This window comes from Dipodomys merriami, unplaced genomic scaffold (assembly GCF_024711535.1).
Source record: "Dipodomys merriami isolate MVZ:Mamm:240054 unplaced genomic scaffold, mDipMer1.0.p SCAF_31, whole genome shotgun sequence".
Lineage (NCBI taxonomy): Eukaryota > Metazoa > Chordata > Mammalia > Rodentia > Heteromyidae > Dipodomys > Dipodomys merriami.
In genome coordinates this window covers 15,592,341-15,612,902 of record NW_027204604.1, presented here as the reverse complement: position 1 = coordinate 15,612,902, position 20,562 = coordinate 15,592,341, and the positions used below count along the sequence as shown (strand labels likewise).

Here is a 20,562-nt window from a genome sequence, read left to right as displayed (position 1 = left end):
TTTTAAATTTTTTTAAATTTTGTCAGGACCCTTTAAACCTTTAATAAGAATGGAAAGTGAGGGTGACTGAGAGCATGCAATTGGAAAATAACTGCAAAATGTGGGTAGTAACTACAATTGTAATTACATGGTTTGAAAGAGACACACGTCCCAGGGTAAGAGGAGAGGGAGTGATTGGGAGTAGGACCACCTGTGTCCCAGGAAGCTTTAAAAGGAGAGCAATATGGCAGCAGCCAAGAGATATTCCAGGGGGAAAAATAAAGATAGTACTCATTAGGTGAGAAGGGTGCATGTCTGAGACCAAAAATAAAGGAGAGAAGACTAATGCTCTGTGAATGCTGGAGGAGGGTATAAACATTAAGACACAGATATTTAAGACTTTAGAAGTGCTTATCTTGTGTTCATTTTGTCCCCTTGCAATTCATTATTCCCAGAGGTTACGCTGTGGGGTTGTTCTCCTAGGATACCATCTTTGGTCAGTGTGATGGTGTATGTATGTGTATGGGCCTGTATGTGGCTTCAAGTATGTTTATATTTTAGGTCTGGCATGTGCCCTTTGCCTCTCAGAGCATGGATTATTTCACTCACTATCATACTTTTCCCTAGGTCTGTCCAGTTCCCTGCAAATGGCATTATATATATATATATATATATATATATATATTTATGTGTGTGTGTGTATATGTATATATATATATATATATATATATATATATCTCAGAAAGCTGAAATATGTCTTGAGTAAGGAGTAGGGGTATAGAGACTAAAAGGAAGGGGTGAGTGAATGGAAAGAGAATGATAGGTGAACATAGTTGTAATACTACTCATACATATATGCAAACTCAACCAGGAAAGGAAAGGAGATGGGTGGGGGTGGGTAGAAAGGGACAATGATGGAAGGAGCGATTCTGATGAAAATGCATTGTTCACACACATTGGCATAATAAACAGAAACCCTTTTGCCTAAGAGTCGAAGAAAGCCATGGTAAAAAGCACTTTGTGGATTGCTTTGGCTTTCCTGTGTTGGAATATCCGTTTTTCTCTTGGAAGGCATTAAGAGTTCCTTGGAGAATACATCTATGGGCAAAGAAATGGAAAGAATGCAACAAAGCCTGCTCTCTATTCATACAAGCAGCCTCAAAACCACCTGGTTGGGGCTGTGGTAGATTGATCTGGAAGGTATTTTAGGTCGTGGGTGATGATATTTGATCATGGCTGACTTTCACGAAACGATCTTCTCTGGTTCCGTCTAACGGCAGCAGTTTCGGAGACTGCTTTCTGTGCCAATGACATGGTTGACCTAGCACCCAACACCAGCCCAGCGGGCACGTTACAAAGAAACACAGAAATGCTTCCATAGTAACCACACTTCTTTTCAGAGTTAAACTGTGATAAAGTTGAGCGCCTGCTTGGAAATGACTCATTCTCAGTGTTCTTGCTCAAGAGTCCTCATCTTTCCCTACTCGGGCCCACCTGTGTTGCCTGCCTACCTTTTCCAGGGATCCCCCCCACACCGGGTCCTCCAGTTTTGTCCCCTCACATTCTCACACCACACAGCTGGTCTACAGGGTACTCAGGAAACTTGAGACAAGTAGATTTCAATGTTAGTGGGGTTTTTTCCCCTTTCAAATGTATTTTTTCCCTTTTGTGTCTCAAACTTCTTTTCATCATGTGTTGTCACTATCCCTAAACATGTCATGGATGAATCTGCCAGAGTGAAGAACAAACTTTATAAAAGGCTTTTTCTAGCTTCACAGTCTACACTCATTCTCATTCCTTATTCTACCTTCTCCTTCTGAGCTGTTTCTCCCAGCATGCACTGCCAAGTACCAAGGTCATCTCCCACCCCCCCCCCCCCGCCCTCCCCCCCTTAGGTAAGAGATTCAATCTGAGGGATCGCTCAGATAGTCACTCTACCTCTCAAAGGTCTTGGATGTGACTGTATCTTCTCTGAAATTCTTATCTTAGTTTCCATGAAACATGGAAGCGCCTCATTAGTGGTAGCTTTTGTATTTTTGCGGTCTTCTGGCTCCTCTCTCTTCTAGCTTCTGGCTGCTCATATTGGCATTCATTCCATTCTTGGGTTCCATCCCCTCCCCCTCCACAAGATCTTTCTGGAAGGCATCGTCCATTCCCGTCACCTCCTCTATCTTCTCTGCTTGGCTGGTGTCCACCTGTATCTCCAGCTCCCTTGTCTTTTTTGCATGAAAGTCTACTTTTCCAGCTGCATACTTGAAAAGGCCAACCGGTGTCACGCACTCAGCGTTAGGAGAATTGAACTCCGGGTCTTCTTCCGCTAACTTGCCTATTCCCATAGCCCCACAGTGACTTTAACACACTGAGAATTTAAGACACATGCAGACTTCTTTTCTTTAATGCCGTATTCAGTGATGACATACAAATTCTCTATATTTTTAACCTTTTTTCTAGTTAGGATTTTGCCATTCTTTTTTCTTTTCTTTTCTTTTTTTTTTTACAGCGTTACATTTTCTTTCTTTCTTTCGTTCTTTGGCTCTGGGTCTGAACTCTGGGCCTGGGCGCTGTCCCTCATCTCTTCAGCTCAAGGCTAGCGCTCTACCACTTGAGCCACAGCGCCACTTCCAGCTTTTTCTGTGTGTGTGGTGCTGAGGAATCGAACCCAGAGCCTCATGCATGTGAGACAGGCACTCTACCACAGCCACCTTCCCAGCCCCAGATTTTGCCATTTTTAAAAATATGTTTATTTTCTTTAGGTGGTTCTACAAAGAAGCTGCCATTCTGCAGCACCTCTTGATCAACGTCTCCCCTTTCAACATCCTCACCCACCCCTCCCACCACACCCCGCCCCTGGCTTTTCTTAATTTTCAGGTTCTGTATTGAATCGTTCGGCCATTTCACCCAGCAGTGTGTGTTCACAATGCCTCTAGATCTGTGTCCTCCCTTCTACACCTTCACCCCCTTCCACCCACCTTCCCTCCTCTTTCCGGTTCCGTGGCATCTACAGCGCATGCTTGCCTGCATTCTACTCATTTCCCCTGTTCCTCCCTCTTGGCCCCCCCCCCCCACCCCGCCTCAAGTACCCATTTCCTACTACTCATGTTGTTAGGCTTTGACATAGTCTTTCTAAGGGGAATTATTCTATTTGCGTTCTCCAGAGATTCTATTATTCTTCAGTTAATTCACTGATAACTGCTTTAGTGCCACCCAGTGTGCTTACTGCTAGATTTATAGGCATCTTCTAGTTCCTACTAATGATGGAAACCAAGCAATGTGTGCTTCTCTGGGTCTGTCTGACCCCACTTAACATAATCCTCCCCGTCTTTCCATTTCCTTATGAATGGATGAGCAGAAGTCCTTTGTGTATATATACCACATTGTATTGACCCATTTGTCTATTGAGAGGCATCTGGGCTGATTCCATATCTTGGCTACTGTAAATAAACCTACAATAAGAAGACCTGAGTCAGGTCTTCTTTTTCTCTGTGGTCCGTACTTAGGTCTCGATTGGTCAGAGTGAATTGGGAAGCATGTGTTCCCCTTAGTGCTGACAAAGGAAACAGGGAACTTTCCCTCAGTCTGGAAAAGGGAATAGACCCCTAGCCTCGGCTCCCTCCCTGAGTCTGTGGGTATTTTATGAGACTTGGACCAGGAAGGCAATAAGGCCCCACCCTATGGATGTTAGAATAAAACTGTGGAAGGAATAAAGGATCGGACTCCGTAGTTGGTCATGAAACGAACTCAGCATTATCAGATGATAAATTCCTCAATTTTTTCCTGTTAATTGTAGCAAGAACTGCTTTGACACATCTTAAGCCTTCGCCAGTGTCTCGAACCATCTCCTTTTCTCCATTCTCGTATCCCTACACTCCCAACTCCCCAGTGCCGCCACCGCAGCTTCCTCCTGCCTGAATTCCCACAACGCCCCTCACCTGGGAATGCAGTGCTACCTTGCGGCTATAACGCCAGAATCGCAATTCCCTACCAGAAACACGTTCTAATAGCTTTTTACCTCACCTCTTGCGCTTCAGCTTTGAAGAATGACTTTCACCTTCAGAAATGTTATGCCTCACTGTTCTCGTGGAAAGAGACAATTTCTCTTCCTACTTAATATCCTTCTTAACTTCCAAAACATTATTTATGTCAGAAAGACTCCCAATGTTGTTCCCAGAACCAGCTAGACACTCTTCTGTTGCGATTCAGTAGGACACACAGCAGTGTAATGTCAGGGCTTGGTGAGGAGTCAACCTTCACCCTGCAGTCCTGTGTCTGCTCTGCACAAGCTAATGATCTAGGATAGGTGTGCGTTGTATTTTCTGTGCTTTCCTTACCTCAGTAATAAGGATAATCATTATATGGCTCATAATTACAACAATCAAAGAAGCTAATATATACTTTGTGTATATAATAGATAATGTAATATCTATTAGATAATATAATATATTTTATTGGTTGGTTGGATTTGTTTTGGCGTGGTTTGAACTCAGGGCCTCATGCTTGCTAAACCGACACTCTGCTGCTTGAACCATCTACTCAGATCTTTTATCTTTTAGTTACTTTTCAGCTCCAACTACATTCCCCCTGATCTCTACCTTCCCAGTAGCTGAAGCTAAAGGCATGAGCTACTGCCACTGAACAACATTCCTTTCTTATGAGCCAGAGCACGCTCCCCTCCTGAGGTAGATAATGGATGGTATAGAGTTAGAAGGAGTAAGACAGCATTTCCAAGGAGACATGGTGAGTAGCAGCTCAACGAGGGAAGGAATCTCTAGAGCAGCTTCAGGTATTAGGTAGACAGACAGTGGAGAGGGCGGAGAAGCTTCTTTATCCTTCAGCGTGGAACTGTCAGGGTGTATAGCCTTGTCTCTTTACTGCTGCTAATCATTAATGTCTGCATTATCAGTGCAGAGTGTCTACAGCCACAGCTGCAGCACTTGCCAGATGTTCTATGGGAAGGGCTCAGTTTTAAAAACATGAATCTTAAAAATGAAACAACTTTCCCTGGACTATTTGCAAATGCACATTTTTTTTAAAAAAATGAACGTTTAATTTGGAAATAATAGTAGATCACAGAAAAGTTTCCAGGATGTTCTAGAGTCCCTAAGTACTCTCTTCGTGCAGCTTACGTTAATACTTATTAAAGGGTGTACATCAGTACAGTGAAATTAACCACAGCTATAGCTTTTGGCTTGAATTTCACCTGAAACTAATGTCTTATTTGTATTGCTACCTCCATTTGAGAACACCAAACTGGCACTGGCTAATTGCCATCTCTTTAGTCTCCTCTGATTGGTGACAATGTTTCAGTCTTCCTTTCCTTCCTATGTCCTTGAAACTTTTAGAGAGCTCTGAGATGTTTTATGGAATGCACTTGAATTTTAGGTTTTCTGCTGTGACATTGAGCTTTTATGCGCTTTCTTTTTTTTGGGGGGGGGGGAGGTCCGGTCGTGGGGCCTGAACTCTGGGCCTGGGTGCTGTCCCTCAGCTCTTCAGCTCAAGGCTAGCGCTCTACCACTTGAGCCACAGTGCCACTTCCGGCTTTTTTCTTATGTGGTGCTGAGGAATCGAACCTAGGGCCTGGAGCATGCAAGGCAAGCGCTCTACCACTGAGCCACCTTCCCAGCCCTTGAGTGTTTTCTTGAACACGGATACTAATTACAAATCATTTCCCAGGAAAAATTGTTAGCAAACCTGTCTGGGGGGGGGGGGACACTGAGGCGTAACCTCAGTCTGGACACTCTACCTTAGCTTTTTCACCAAAGTCTGCTGTTCCACCACTTGAGCCACAGTTACCATCTGGCTTTCTGCTGGTTAATTGGAGATACGTGTCTCATGGACTTTCCTGCCTGGGCTGGCATAGAACAGGGGTCTTCAGATCTCAACCTCTGGTGTCATTTTAGGATTACAGGCTATCTTTTAAGGATTCAAACGCGTGCAGTATAACCGATGGCATTTCAACTTGACAACAAGCAGTGAGGTCCAGACAGCAGTGACGCGGAAACACGTGTTTTCCACTCTGCTATGTTAACCAAGTGATTTCCCGTCATCTACCCTACATTTCCAGTAAAAATGCACAGAGTTGAACACACATCCAAAGTCCCACTCACAAGTGGCAGCCAAAGCAGAAGTCCTTACAAAGGAAACCTTCAACCTGTATTTGCAACCTCCTTTTTGGATTTGGTCGTCTCCTGCTTGAGATATGTGCGCCTGGCACTGGTCACAGATGTCTCTTCCGCCCGGCGCCCACGGTGTCTCCAGTGCTTTGAGAACACATCTGGACACCACAGCAAGCCGGACACTGTTTCCCACCCGGTTTTAGATGCGAAGGCCTTGTGCACTCTCAGAGTCCAGTTGTGTGGTAGATGAAGCAGTGCTTAGATCTACACTTGCCTGGGTGTCTCCAGGATTCCTGCCCAGATCACTGGAGAAGTAGTAGCCTCATGGTGATGATGGATTGGGAGGAAGGGGAGGAGCACTGAAGGAGGCAAACTGGGCATGGCCATCAAAAAATGTGCAAAATGACAGGGTCAAAGGCAGACTTGGAGCAGTCCTGTACAGTACTAACATTTAGTAAGGAATCCATAAGCATCAGATCTTACCATTACTTCTTCTAGTGAAGGAAACCTCCTAGGATTTTGAGGATTTCCTGTTTCTGTCATTTTGGACCATTCACTTTTTAAAAAGGTGTTACTAAGCCTTTGCTTTATGTTCTGAGGTATTATACATATCCTGGCATATTATTTAGGGTATCCATAAATTGAGGGTGTTAACCATGATTCTTAGCTTACAAATGGAATCTGAATTCCTTTTCAATTTTCCTAATTTTTGTTATCCAAGTCAAAATGTACCGATCCAATATAATTTTAAGTAAATTTCTTCAAGCAACTGTCAGTACTAACCTTAATTACAAACAGTGTATTTTTATAACAATTTAACAGAAATTTGTAAGCTAAATGATAACCTTAATTTTGAAAGATGATGCTTAGTATTGATATGAGAGACTTTTATCCCAATGAACCATCAAAAAAGTAGAAGTGGAGATGTGGCTCATGTGGTAATCCTTCAGTGCCCAGGCCCTGAATTCAAGCCCCAGAACTTGCACAAAAACAAATAAGTAAATAAAACTATACTACTAGAATTCCCATCCCACTTGATAATGGTAGGTTTTATACTTTTAAAAAAAGTGGTAAAAAGTTAATTAACATGTGAATTTTAGCAGACTTAGGTAAGTTTTGGATTCAGAGGCTTGCCTGTCAGGATTTGAAGACCTACTATCATGCTTGAAAACTTGTCAGTAATTTCCAATTGCTAATCAGTTTATAAAAATAATAATTGTGCCTTGTCACCATAAAATATTAAATATATGAGAAACAGAATTCAAGATTTTAAGGAAAATGTAAATTTCGTGGAAGGAAGAAGCCTATTATAAAAACACATTAATTATGGAAAATATTCCAAAGATCTTTCAGTAGTCATTTCCCAGGTTTATCCTTACTTCATTACAAATACTTAGTTTTTATTCTTTTCAACATTATTCATCATAATTAATATCTCTTTAACAATTATAACTTCATGAATTTTAATATGACCCTCCTTTTCATTAGGATGGAGTGGATTAGATTGTCATAGAGACAAATAACATAAAAAAAGAAATCTATAACTTTCTTGATATTTTCCCAACTAATTCTAATTTTTTTTTATTTGGTCGGTCATGGGGCTTGAACTCTGGGCCTAGGCACTGTTCCTCAGCTCTTCAGCTCAAGCTAGCGCTCTACCACTTGAGCTACAGCGTCACTTCCGGTTTTCTGGTGGTTTATTGGAGATAAGAGTTTCACAGACTTTCCTGCCCGGGCTGGCTTTGAACCGAGATCCTCAGATCTCAGCTTCCTGAGTAGCTAGGATTACAGGCGTGAGCCACCAGCACTTGGCTATATTTTTTGTTTTGCTATGAGGTGTCCTGCTTTGTCAAGAACTGGATTTCTAGTGTCACAGATCATACACACATATTTTCCTCTCTTTATACATTAGATATGTTATGAAGTTACCTTAGTGAGTTGATAACTACAGAACAGTATCCATTTCCCTGATGGTCTTATCATTTCTAAAATAAAGAAAAACAGGACACCTTTTCTGAGTATCCACCTTAATCAGACTGGTTGCTACACTGTGGGAGTGGATGTGGGAATTTGTGTTGTCGTTGATCATTTCATTCACAAGGACAACTAGAATCACGGAAGGCTTTAGTCCAGGACTGTGCCAATGTTGAAAACATCACTTGTAGGGTAGAGTGCTCACCGTCCTGTCTATGGATGCTGTCTGGACTTCAGTTTCCCCACCCAGGTTAAAACTCATGAAGGAAATAGCTGAAATGGAAATTAGATGCATATGAAGTAGCTTTACTTGGGCCTCTAGATACCTACCTTATGAATGTTGCTGAAGATGGTCTTTTCTAGTGGTTTTAATCACCAAATGCAGCCAAACCTTATAAATTGAATACCTGGGGCTTGGTGGACATGCTATACGAGTCCCCAAGTTGATCTGGCGTAATGCAGGGCATAGAGAAGGAAGGTTCTGAGGATTAAACACGTGGGTATCTTAATAACATCATTTTTATTATCTTGGTAGTTGTAAAACTGGATTTGGATTCAACATGCCAGTTTGTGAGATACAATGTACCTCTTTCATCGTTCCCCCATCTCCAACCATTTCCTCCATTTACCCTGTTCCATTTTCTCTTTCACACACACATACACATATGCACACACACACACACACACACACATTAAATATTAAGACTGCATTCACCTTCTTCTCTCTGCACATCACCCATACCCTCTCCCTTGACCCCACCTATACCTCAGGGTCACCTTCCAGCTTCTTTTTTTTTTTAAATATGTTTTTTATTGTGAAAATACTGTACAGAGGGCTCACAGTTACATGAGTAAGGTAATGAGCACATTTCCTATCAAGCATTATTACCTCCTCCTTTGTTTTTTCCCTACCATCCCTTCCCTCCCACCTCCTCAACTCCTCCCTCCCCCCAAGTTATAAAGTTGGTTTTCAACACAGTGTCTTATACATCTCATTGTTACAATGGGTCAACCTGTATAGGAGTTACCATTGGAATCCTACCCTGAGTATACTATACTTTATATCATATGTTTGTATTTACATGCAAATTACCCTGTTAGGTTTATATAAATAGACTTAAAATTTAGATCTAACTTCTTCATCTGATGCAAACATGTCCTTTGTCTCTCTGAGCCTTATAGCACTTAGAATTTTCCAAAGGTGTCCGTTTGACATTTTGAAGGACTACATCCAATCCAGAAAAAGAGAATTCATAAACTGAACATGAAGTAGGACAGAGGCCAGGTCTTTTTCCATTAACTGTGAAAAAGCAGTTGTTGATTTGTATCATTGAGCTTAAGAAAGAGATAGTAGCTCTGTGTTAACCTTGAGGGGATTCAGAGGAAGTTTCTAGATGATTGTCAGGAGACTGGGCAGCCAGCATGGCCTGTCACGGACATTGCTGTCTCTGTGAGGGAAGGAGGGCTGGAATTCAGAGCCCGGGTGGGGTGGGCACCTGAAGATGTGCAGAATGCTTTCTAGCCTTTTTGAAGCGTAGCTACTGGGCCATGCATGCTGGAACACATTCCTACGACTTAACTGAAACTCTTATCTGCCTTGGCAAACCTTCTCTATTCCTCCTCTTCTTTCCCTTCTCTGGCCTCTGTGACCACTGTTCTCACTCTGCTTTATACAGTTCAACTGTTTAGATCCCATATGAATGAGATCATGAAGTATTTGCCTACAATTTACTTACTGCCATCCATGTTTATCCATGTTGTTGAAATGACAGGGTTTCATTGTTTCATGACTGAATAGTATTCCACTGTGAATATACCATGTCGCTGTCCATACATCTATTGATGAACATTTCCTGGCTGCTGTGGGGACTGCTTCTGCGAGCATGGGGACGCAGGTGTTTCTTAGGAATGGCAGTTCATGTCCTCTGTGTAATATTTAAGTGGGATGCCAGGTATTTACCTTGAGCCCGGTCACGGATGTACTATGAAGCCCTGCTCTTTGGTCAACATAAGCAAGCCTATCTATTGGGGAACATATTTTTCATTTTGTCCTTTATGGCACCAACACAAACATGGATACATCTGAAAATTAGACGCATGTAGAAATGCCAAGAGGAAATATTCTATCACCCGTTGAAGTAAATTACACCTGCTGTTTCTACAGTGAGTTTCAAAATTGTATTGGGAGTTCTACTGCCATGTGGCCACTGGCACAAAGTCTATTAAGATTAAATCCAAAAAGATTGTTTTTAATTCTCTTCTCATAAACAAACCATTCTGCTGGAAACAGGGGTCCTAATTTTACCATTAAAAAAAAAAAGCATGAATGGAATTGAAAAAAATCAAGATTCTACAAGGTGCTCACCATAACAGAGTTGGTAGAGAGAAAGAATCCCTCGCCTTGTTGAGTTTTTAATCTACTTATGAGATGCTTCACAGACATTGTTTTATTTGCCCAAACAACCTTCTAAGTTCATTGTACTGAAGATTCAGGTATTGGTCAAAGTTCCAGTCTGTCTTTCTTTGTCACTCCTGAAAGTATGGCGATAACTTTTGTTACATATTATTCTGAGGACTGTATAAGATAATGAACCAGACAGGATATGTGCAGCATGTGCTCTTTAAACACCGGAGACATCAGACCTTTACTGCTATCACAAGGGGTCATGAAAAACTGATTCACGATGAGTTTTCTTCTTAAGAAACTAAAAAGATGGTTGCTATCCTTTTTAAGTTGTGTTGTTTTTGAACGTGGCTATATTCTTTTAATAATTTTTGGCATCATGAACCCATGATTTAGTGAAAATATAAGAAGACCCTGATTGGGGAAATCATCTATTGGGAAAATGGTTCTGAACCAGGGCAGAGCGGGGGTCTGGGAGCGTGGCAAGAATCTCCCTTTCCGTGTCTGTTTTCTCATTTGTTGCTTTTCATGAGAGTAACTCGTGTCCTAGTGAAGAAGTCCCTTCATGGAGCTCTGTTTATTCGCTCACAACAAGTGCCATGTATTTCCTGCTATTGGCTCTTCACATAGGAAGAGACAGACTCACTGTCGGTGTTGACTACCTCCCACCGACTCATAACCTTGTGGTCAGAGGACTGGGGTTTCTCTCTCCAATTACTGTCTTACTGTTCTCTTTCTAATCTATTTTTGTGTGCAAGTTTCATGATTCCATTTATTAATAAAATTAATTCTTGTACTATGAAAGATAAAATGAGCTGGGGGGGTCTAACTTATTTTCTTTACCCCTTCTTCTTAAAAATGTCACTTGAAAGTACTTTTCAAAATGAAGCATTTTTGAAATACAACAAGTCAACCAACCACCCCCCCACCAAAAAAAAAAAAACCAACACAAACCTTAACCTTAGCTTTGAAAGAGGTTTTCATTCAAGTGAAGCCGAATCAACCTAAGGTTCAGTAATCCTAGCAGCTAAATGTACAAGCCAGCAGCTAGCTTCCGACCTAAGCTGGAGAAGTTGTGGTTTTACCCCAGATAGGCTGATTATGCGGGTGTCATGGCAACCGGTTGCACCATTTGGAAGCGCTGGTGTGCTTAACCGCATGAGTTGCGCCTCTTCCTTTCCTATAAAGACTCAGAAGAAGAAAAACAGAACTGTGTGAGGAGAAGCCACAAGCGCAGCGAGGGCCCTGATGTGAGAAAGAAAAAAGAAAAAGAAAAGAAAAGCAACCTGTGCAAACGGCCATCTTGTGAGAACAGCACACGGAAGAGCTCTTCTGCTGCAAAACTCCCTCACGTGTAGTTTCTCTCCTGGTCCCTGGGTTCTTCAACGACAAGAAATCACTAGTGTTTTGATTGGCCTGCAGGTGCTGGGGCTGTCTGCAGCTTTGGGGGTGGGCCGGACTTCCTACACCTGACCACTTGTTTTCTGTTATTTTTTTTGGGGGTGGGGTGGGGAAGTGTGTGTGTGTGTGTGTGTGTGTGTGTGTGTGTGTGTGTGCTGCTTTTGGGGGGCTTGAATTCAGGGCCTCGTGCTCTCTCCCTTAGCTTTTCCCCCTCCAGGCTGGTGCTCCGCCACTTGTATTTCACTCGGCTACCATTTCCCCATAAACATCAGTACCAAGGCTGCATTTTGCCTTGTTTTTTTTCCCATAGCTGAGAGCCGTTGAAGAAGCACAGCTCTTCTGAGAGTCAGACAGGCCCACATTTCCACCTAAACTTTCAGTACAAGTTCATCAGTGGTGTGTACATGTAGTTACCCCACCCCTACTGTGATAGGAAATACAGGGAACACATGAGCAATCTTGGTCCATATTGGGACAGAAAATAAAGAGAAAACATGACCACTTCTGGCTTTTTGCTGGTTAAAGGTAAAAGTCTCGCTGAGTTTTCTCCCAGGGCTGGCTCTCAACCTTCATCCTCAGAGCTCAGTCTCCTGAGCAGCTTAGATGATAGGTGTGAACCACAAGTACCCTATATTTTTTTTGTTATATTTTAGCACATACATGCATGGACACACTCACAGAGGTAAGGTCACATTCTCGGAATTTCAGAAATAAGTGTGGGTACTGTTGTACCCATTTTATCTACGTAGACGAGATGCACACAGCCTGCTCCTCTTCAGCTTCTTTTCTTCCCAGGGGGCCGGAGTCACCTGTGTGTGCTCTAACCCCACCTCTTACAAGTTACAGGTTAGATCAGCGAAAGCATTTTTAAGTTAGTTTGCTTCAAAGTATGGGACATAATAAAGCAAAGCATTATCAAGCATGGTTGGTTGAGTCTTTTTCCTTCCTTGATGATTTGTGGAGAAATATGGAAGGGGACAGGAGTTCATCATTCCTTTTGTTGGCTACAGGCCTGCCCAATTCTCTTACCTCTCCCCTTCTTTTTTTGACTGAAAAGTAAGAATCTTCCTCTTTCAAAGTCACCATCTAACCACCGACACTTTTTTAACAGTGACTTTTCATGTCTGATGCTCAGAATCCCATTTTGGTGGGGCATATATCATATTCCACTCAGCCATCATTTCCTCCCACAGTTCAGCAAAAATCCTGAATTTGGTATTGTTTTTTATAGCAGAGTTTCAATGAATAAGAATAGGCCTTCTGCGAGTCAGAGAAGTCTACATTTCAGCCGAAACTTCCTTTTAGTACACATTTTAGTTGTGCATATAGTTAGGCTTCTCCACCCCCAATATCATAGCAAAAATAAGAGAAAACATGAGCAATTCTTCATGTCTGATCATCTAACCTTTATTAATTTTCTGTCATTTGCCTAATCACCATGCCTCAAATGAACCAACATGACTCCGTAAGTTAGATACAAAGGCTCTATATTTGTATGGTCAGTTTCAGAGGTACCAAGTCACAGACACTCAGAAATGAGAAGTATTTGTTAGGCTGTGGCTGACAATGCTTTGGGAAAGATAGAAACGTGACTGCTTGCTTTAAAAATAACGAATTATTGGATTTTATTCTACTCCAAGGTCTTGTATTCACATACCAATTCCTCTCCTATTTGCATTTTTAATTTGAATGTCTGGTATGAATGCCAAAGTTTCAACATTTAAATGATACTGGAAAGCCTATTGCAAGAAGAATATTTCTTTGACCCTATACTTCATCTCACCCTGCTTTTGAGAACAAATGCAAATGCTAAGATATTTTGCAACTTGTAAATGTTGTATTTTGTATGTCCTTTCTTTCCTTCAATCCTTCCTTCCTTCTTTCTCCCTTCCTCCTCCTTCCTTCTTCCTTTTTTCTTTTTTCCTCTTTTGCCCACCCTGTTCTCCCCTTCTTCCTTTCTTACCTTGTTTCTCAGCCATTGTGTATCAATCTGTTTTGTTCTTGAAATATGACTCATCATACCTCTTTCTGTTTGTGCCTGCAATGTCATCTCAAATCTGAGACTCTCAATTACAGTCTTATAATTTCTCCTGCTCTTTGCGCTGTTACTCCTGAGTTGTCTTGGCTTCTGTCTTTCTTCTTTGAGACTTTGGTCTGGTATTTATGGTATTTGTATTTATCAATGAAGCCTAAAAATGTATGTTGAAGTTCTCTGGGTTTTGATGGGCTTCCAAATTCATAGGCCTTAGCTAGATTGAGAGAAATCAGAAAGGCTTATGCTCTATCAAATGAATTCCAACAGTAGAGTCCATTAGAATCTTGTTTGTATATGAACAGAGAAATCTCTGGAACTATTATCTGGTAGCAATTATTTTACTCAACAGACTCAAGACAATTTAATTACCTAATCCATTTTTTTTTTACCATAAAGTCAACATAAAGGATAAGGAAATTATTATTAAAGGTCCTACCTTAACTATAATACTTCTTCCATGTGTGATTATTACTCACATGCTCAGTTTCATTCCCTATAAATGATGTAAAGTGTTAGCTATTGATATTGGAGGATTAAATAAAGCTGTATGAATACTCAGGAGGCTGAGATCTGAGGAGTACCATTTGAAGCCAGCCTGGCCAGGAAACAGCATGAGACTCTTATCCCCAATAAAGTACTCCAAAAAGCCAGGAGTGGCGCTGTGGCTCAAGTGGTAGAGCACTTGCCTTGAGCAAAAGAAGTCAGGGACAGTGCTTAGGCCCAGAGTTCAAGCCCCAGGATGGGTAGCAAAAAGCAAAAACAACAACCAAAAAAACCCAAAAAACTATTTAAAGAGCTATGCATGCAATAATATTTGAGAGAACTACCACTATCATTCTTATATTTTCTGACAATCTAATGAGAGAGGAAGGGTCTTTGCCTTGGTTCTTTGAAATCTTGCTGATTGCTTGTCACATGGAGTTTTGACCCTTTCACTATGCGTTAATCGAGTGCAGTTAGTTGAATGTGTTGTCGGTGGATCATGTACCATCTACTTTTACTAAGTAAAAGTAGAATCTCTTATTTTGTGTGTTTTATTATTATCATGTTAGATTACGAAAACAAAATCAGATATAATAGAGAGGTTCCTTTTGTTTTGACTTTTTTCCCTGCTTTTGTATGCCCTTTATGTTTATGGAAGTTAGGAATGTGTGTGTGCATTCTAGGCCTACAAAACAAGTCACCATTCCTTTTAGACCTATTCTCAAAATAAGCGTTTATTTCATCTGTGCTGCTTCACCCTCCTGCCCTTGCATTTTTCTTTGATTGATTTGGGAACTATCCAGGCTTAAATCCCCTGGAAAATGGTGTTCTTTTTCTTCCCCCCTGGAAGGGAGGTGGAGTTGGTGATATTTAAAGCAGGAGTATTCCTTTTGAAATGCCATTTCTACTTAAATTGATTCCTCATTTTTTGCAGAAATCTCTAGTAAGGGACTTCGGGGGTGTGACTTCAAGGAAACTTTGATTCGCAATCATTTAAACATTTTTCAGTTGTAAAAGAAACATATTGGGAAAGGTAAATTCAGTAACAATACACGTGTTAGTGTAACATAGCTTTGAAGATCAAGTGTCCTGTTATCTACATTTTCATCCGTTTAGTGCAGCTAGTCAATTCCTTGGGTGATTCTCGAGACTGGAATGGGAAGAAAAAGCTCTGGGTGAGGTGATTTACAGATTTTTAGTGCTACAGTGCCACCTACTGCCATATGACAAGATATTCCTTCTTCTACATCATGAGGGCACAAGGTTCTTACATGCAGAGAGGAGAAAATTGTGTCCCCAGAACAAAACCAAAGTGTTTCTTCTCTGTATGGAGACATTCATCACATGACTGGGTGATTTATTTTGTTGTATTTGTTTGATGCGTTGAAGAGTGTTTAGAGCAAAATTAGATGTAATTCATACTTGCCAAAAATTATCATCTTTCTTTTCTTTTTTTTAATTGTGAAAATACCATACAGAGGGGTTACAATTACATGGGCAAGGTCATAAGTACATTTCTTCAAGCATTGGTGCCTCCTCCTTTGTTTCCCCTTCCCACCCCTTCCCATCTCACCACCCCCTCACGCCAAAGTTGTAAAGTTCATTTTTTCAACATAACATCTTGTACATCTCATTGTTGCAATGGGTCTCATACAGCTGCACAGTTACTGTCTTCATACACATGAGTATTTTATATCTTTTTCTTTACTTACCTTCTGTTTCTTATATGTTGTGTATGTATGTGCATGTGTGTGTGTGTGTGTGTGTGTGTAATGTTCAATTGAAGTTTATCATGGGTAATATCCTAATATTAAACATATGTTTATTTTGCACAACTTATTAGGTGTGCTATACAAAGGTCTTATTTGCTTTTATGAGATCTACTTGGATCCATGAAGGGTACATTGCTCTTTCATGCCAATCAGGAAGGTGTAGGTGCTTGGGGCTGACCCATAGACTCATTGGGAGCCTTGTTAAGCAGATTACTCTGTGAGCGTGCTTGGCAAGTTTCTCACAGAGCTTATCTTTTCATGTCATTTTGTTTAGCACTAAAAATTCAGCACAGTTGCTCCTACTTAAGATTTTGGTGGTGTTCTAGTAATGTCTATAGACATGATGTGAAAGATCCCACTGGAGTCGCTGCTCAGACAACCTAGGAAGAATTGCAAACTATAATTGAGACATGGAAAAACTACTGTAGACATTTGGTTTGTACAGTGGCTCTAAATAGTTAATAAATATCACCCCAATTTTTTAAAATGCAGAGTGTTCACAAAGGTATTTGTTTGTGTAACAATTGCCTCCATTAAAAATCACTATATTTTTTGGAGGGGGAGGGTTGAGGAGATATGATATTTGTACCACACACACACACACACACACAAATCCCTTCGCATTCTAGAGTAAAAATGCCAGAAACCTTTCCAGCTTCTAGACTGTTCTTTAGGCCACATACATTGTCTCAGAGACAATGTCTTAGAGAAATTCAGTAGTTCGTAAGTAATGCATTTTCATAGGAAATAATGTGATGTGTAGCATTTCAATCAGAGTTCTGAAAAGGACAACAAAAAATTACTGAGGCAGGGGAAAATGACTTCTCTAGATGTATCATTTTTAAAGAACAACTCAGAACTGTTATCATTTTATGATTAATATTAGCTGCTAATGTTGATGCTAACATTAATCAACGTCTCCTTACAGTCTTTCTCCTTCATTTGCTCTTCACACTCGTGGGACACTCAGAAAGAGGCTGAGATTGGAGGGTCATACTTTGAAGCCAGCCCATACAGATGAATAGGAGAGACTCTTATAGCCGGCCCAAATCCAGGAGTAAAGGAACGTGCTCAAGCAGTAGACTACTTGCTTCCGGTGAAACACCTAAAGCAAAATCTGGAGGCTTTTAGTTCAAGCCCCAGTACTGGCTTCAAAACAAAATGAAATCAAAAGAATCAGAGAAGAAAAGCTATTAAAAGGAAAATCGAAAGAACAGTATTTAAACTGTGATAGAAAGATAGTGTGACAAAACAATGCGACAACTTTGCAAATAATATAATGATATATACTAAAAGGAAAATAGTTATATGTTGGGTAACAATGTTTCACACAACAATGGCGCATCTGTCCAACAGTGGCCCTATTAGACCATGTTACCTAGAGTCACCCTAATTTGTAAGAGGACAGCCTATAGTTCTTGCACAATGACAGACTCACCTAAAATGGTGTCTCAGGACACGCGTCAGTGTCAAGCAGTGCTTGACTGTACTTAACTATGAACAAGGAAAAGGAGAGTGATAGAAATCTATACAACTTTATTATTAAACACATAAGTAGTTAAAAAACCATTGTAATGGCTTTGAAAGTCAGAGCCTCACTCTACCACATGAACCACGACTCCATTCTGGGTGTTTTTTTTTTCTTTTTGCTAGTTAATTGGCAATGGAGTCTTGAGGACTTTCCTGCCTAAACAGGCTTCTTACCACGATCCTGCAGATCTCAGCCTCCTACTTTACTTTCTGTATGTTGTCTCTGCTCTGTGCTTACAATGTGACATAGCGTGTAATATAATAGGTATCCGATAAAGATCTTTAAGTAACTGAATATTCATTCGGTTAAAAAAAAAATCCTGCCAAGTCTTTCCAAAGACTTTCATAGGCTTGAAGTCAGTCCTCGTAGTTTTCTTTTATTGTACCACCTTCCTTATTTTGCTTGGGAATTGAAAGAGGAGCAACATAGATTTAGTATAGTGAGGCTTGGTAAATGTGACGGCAATAGAGGAAACACAAAGCTGAACACGGTGGTCCACACTTGTAATTCCAGCCGAGGGAGACCAAGGCAGGAGTTTATATCAAGTTGTTTCGTGTGTTTCCCTGATGAATTGGTTCCTCTTCCCCTCCCCAAATCAGATAAACTTATATACAAGACAAAGGATACAAAAAGAAAAGTGTCAGAAGGGTATAAACCGAAGGAAAAAAGGAAAGAAGAATAGAAAAGAAAAACAGAGAGCTGCAAACATTATAATTAAAAAAACCCTCTTAGTTCCATTTCTTGGAGTTCATGTCCATAAGCACTGATGTCGAAAATGAACTGTACAGCTTTAGGGGAGAGGATAGTAGGGAGGGGAAAAACTGGGAGAGAATGAGAGGAGGGGGGGACTGTTCAAAAGTAAATGGACTCATTATCTGACTCATGTAACTGTAGCCCCTCTGTACATCACCTTTACAATTTAAAACTTAAAAAAAACTGTCTCAAAAACAAGTGGGGGGGAGGGATAAAGGAGAAAATGAGAGAGAAAAGAAAAATAACACTATGATTTCACATAGTTTTATTTAGGTAAATAGTGCTAAAAATTCTCATATTTAACTGTATTTATGTGTATCAATCTAAGCCAGAAACTTTGTTTTTTTTCTATTTTTCAGGAGAAGAAACAACTTTTACCACCCTTGGTAAGGATTAATATTTTCATTTTCATGTTTGATTTCCTTTTGCATAGCTATGTGCTTAATGTAAATATAATTTTTATACTTAATCAAAAATAAAATTTAAGGATAAATTTTGTAATCCTAACTTATTCTTGACATCCTCTTGTTTAAAAATCCCTGTTTATAATTTAATAATTATTTAAACATAAGGCTAAAATTTACATATAGTATATTAACCATGATTAAGATAGTAGGAGAAAAACAAAGGAGGGAGTAACAAAGCCCGATAGCAAATGTACTCATTACCTTACTGATGTAACTGTCACCTCTCTGTACAGCATCTTTACAAGAAAGTAAAATTTAAAAAGCATCTTGGTAAGTCACATGACAAGATCCCACTCTCCTTTAAAAAATTTAACACTACACATGAATTTAAAATACATCACAAAACTGTGTAGTCCAATATGAGTTAAGAAACTAGCTAAGAAAGTACAGAGAAGACTAAACATGATCTTATATTTAAGAATTGATATATATTATATATTAATTATTCCTATCGTTTATATATTTTAAAATGTAATATATATTATGTATTTATCAGTTTATTACTAATACAAAAAACTCATGAAGAGTAATTTTTTCTCTTTCAGTAGTATGCAAGAACTTTCACTTTGAAGATTTTTGTAAAAATCATTTTCAAATGCTTCTGACAATTGAATTAATGGTTCTCTAGAGTATCCTAATTCTTAGATAAATAAATTTAAGCATGGCCAATAAATTCATGTGCATTACATGCAAATCAAAACAGAAATTGTGGGTAGTTAAATAGATGTGATCTTTAAATATTACTGTGACTGAAAATGCATGATTTCTCCCTTAATCGTGTGGTTGACAGGGGGCTTAGTAAGAAGGTGAGTAAAATTATTGTGACTCTTCTAATTTAATAGAGTATAACATTCGAATTGAAGAACAGTTGACATCTTCTGAAACTTAAATTATTATGGGAATTATTTATCATAAATAAAAATAAATTGGAAATGTTGGAAAACACTCTTGCAAATCTGCAAAGAATTATGCCATTTAGTTTTTTAAATTCCTAGCACTAGAATCTTATGTTTGTTTGTGTCCTGGATGGTGCCATTCTTACTTTGAGACAATCACAGCGCTGTGATGGACATTTCCTTGATGCCCACAGATGTTGAGCATTTCTCCACAAGTCCATTCCATTTTGACTTCTACCGAGAAGCCTCCATTTTGCCCATTAATCCATTATGTTATTGATACATTGAGAGTCTAATCTCTTGAACTCCTTGTATAATCTCGATAGCAGGTCATTGTCAGACACAGCCAGCAAAGATCTCTCATGCTAGAGACATTATTATTATGTTTAAGCTTAGTAACACTGTCCTTCACTGTGCAAAAATTTTGTAGCTTGATGACATCTCACTTGTCCCGACCCTCAAATCCCACGTATGAAAGAAAGCCTTGGTAGCTTGTCACTTGAGACTGGCTTATTTCATTCTACCTGATGATTTGACATTGGTTGTATTGCATGAAATTAGGGGTGTAGGTTTGATACTAGTTAGATTTGCTTGTGAGTTAGCTAGCTATGAAATTCTAGGTATCAAACAGCACTGTCATATTTTGAGTCCTGTAGTGTTTCCTGTACATTGGCTTTGGGCCAGTTTGATGTGCTTTTATTGTATTTAGTAAAAGCTAACTCTTATGCTCAATGTTATTAAATGAAAGTAAGAT

The 20,562-nt window shown here is 39.9% G+C and overlaps 1 protein-coding gene across 5 annotated transcripts in view; it reads left to right on the top strand.

The window, feature by feature from the left end:
* Ptprc (protein tyrosine phosphatase receptor type C) overlaps positions 1–20,562 on the top strand; it is a 98,500-nt gene that overhangs the window by 24,880 nt on the left and 53,058 nt on the right. For all 5 annotated transcript variants that reach the window (XM_070041881.1, XM_070041880.1, XM_070041878.1 and 2 more), the window contains exon 3: positions 18,805–18,831. In XM_070041881.1, the coding sequence (XP_069897982.1) occupies positions 18,805–18,831 (27 nt within the window). The remainder of the gene's footprint in view (positions 1–18,804; positions 18,832–20,562) is intronic.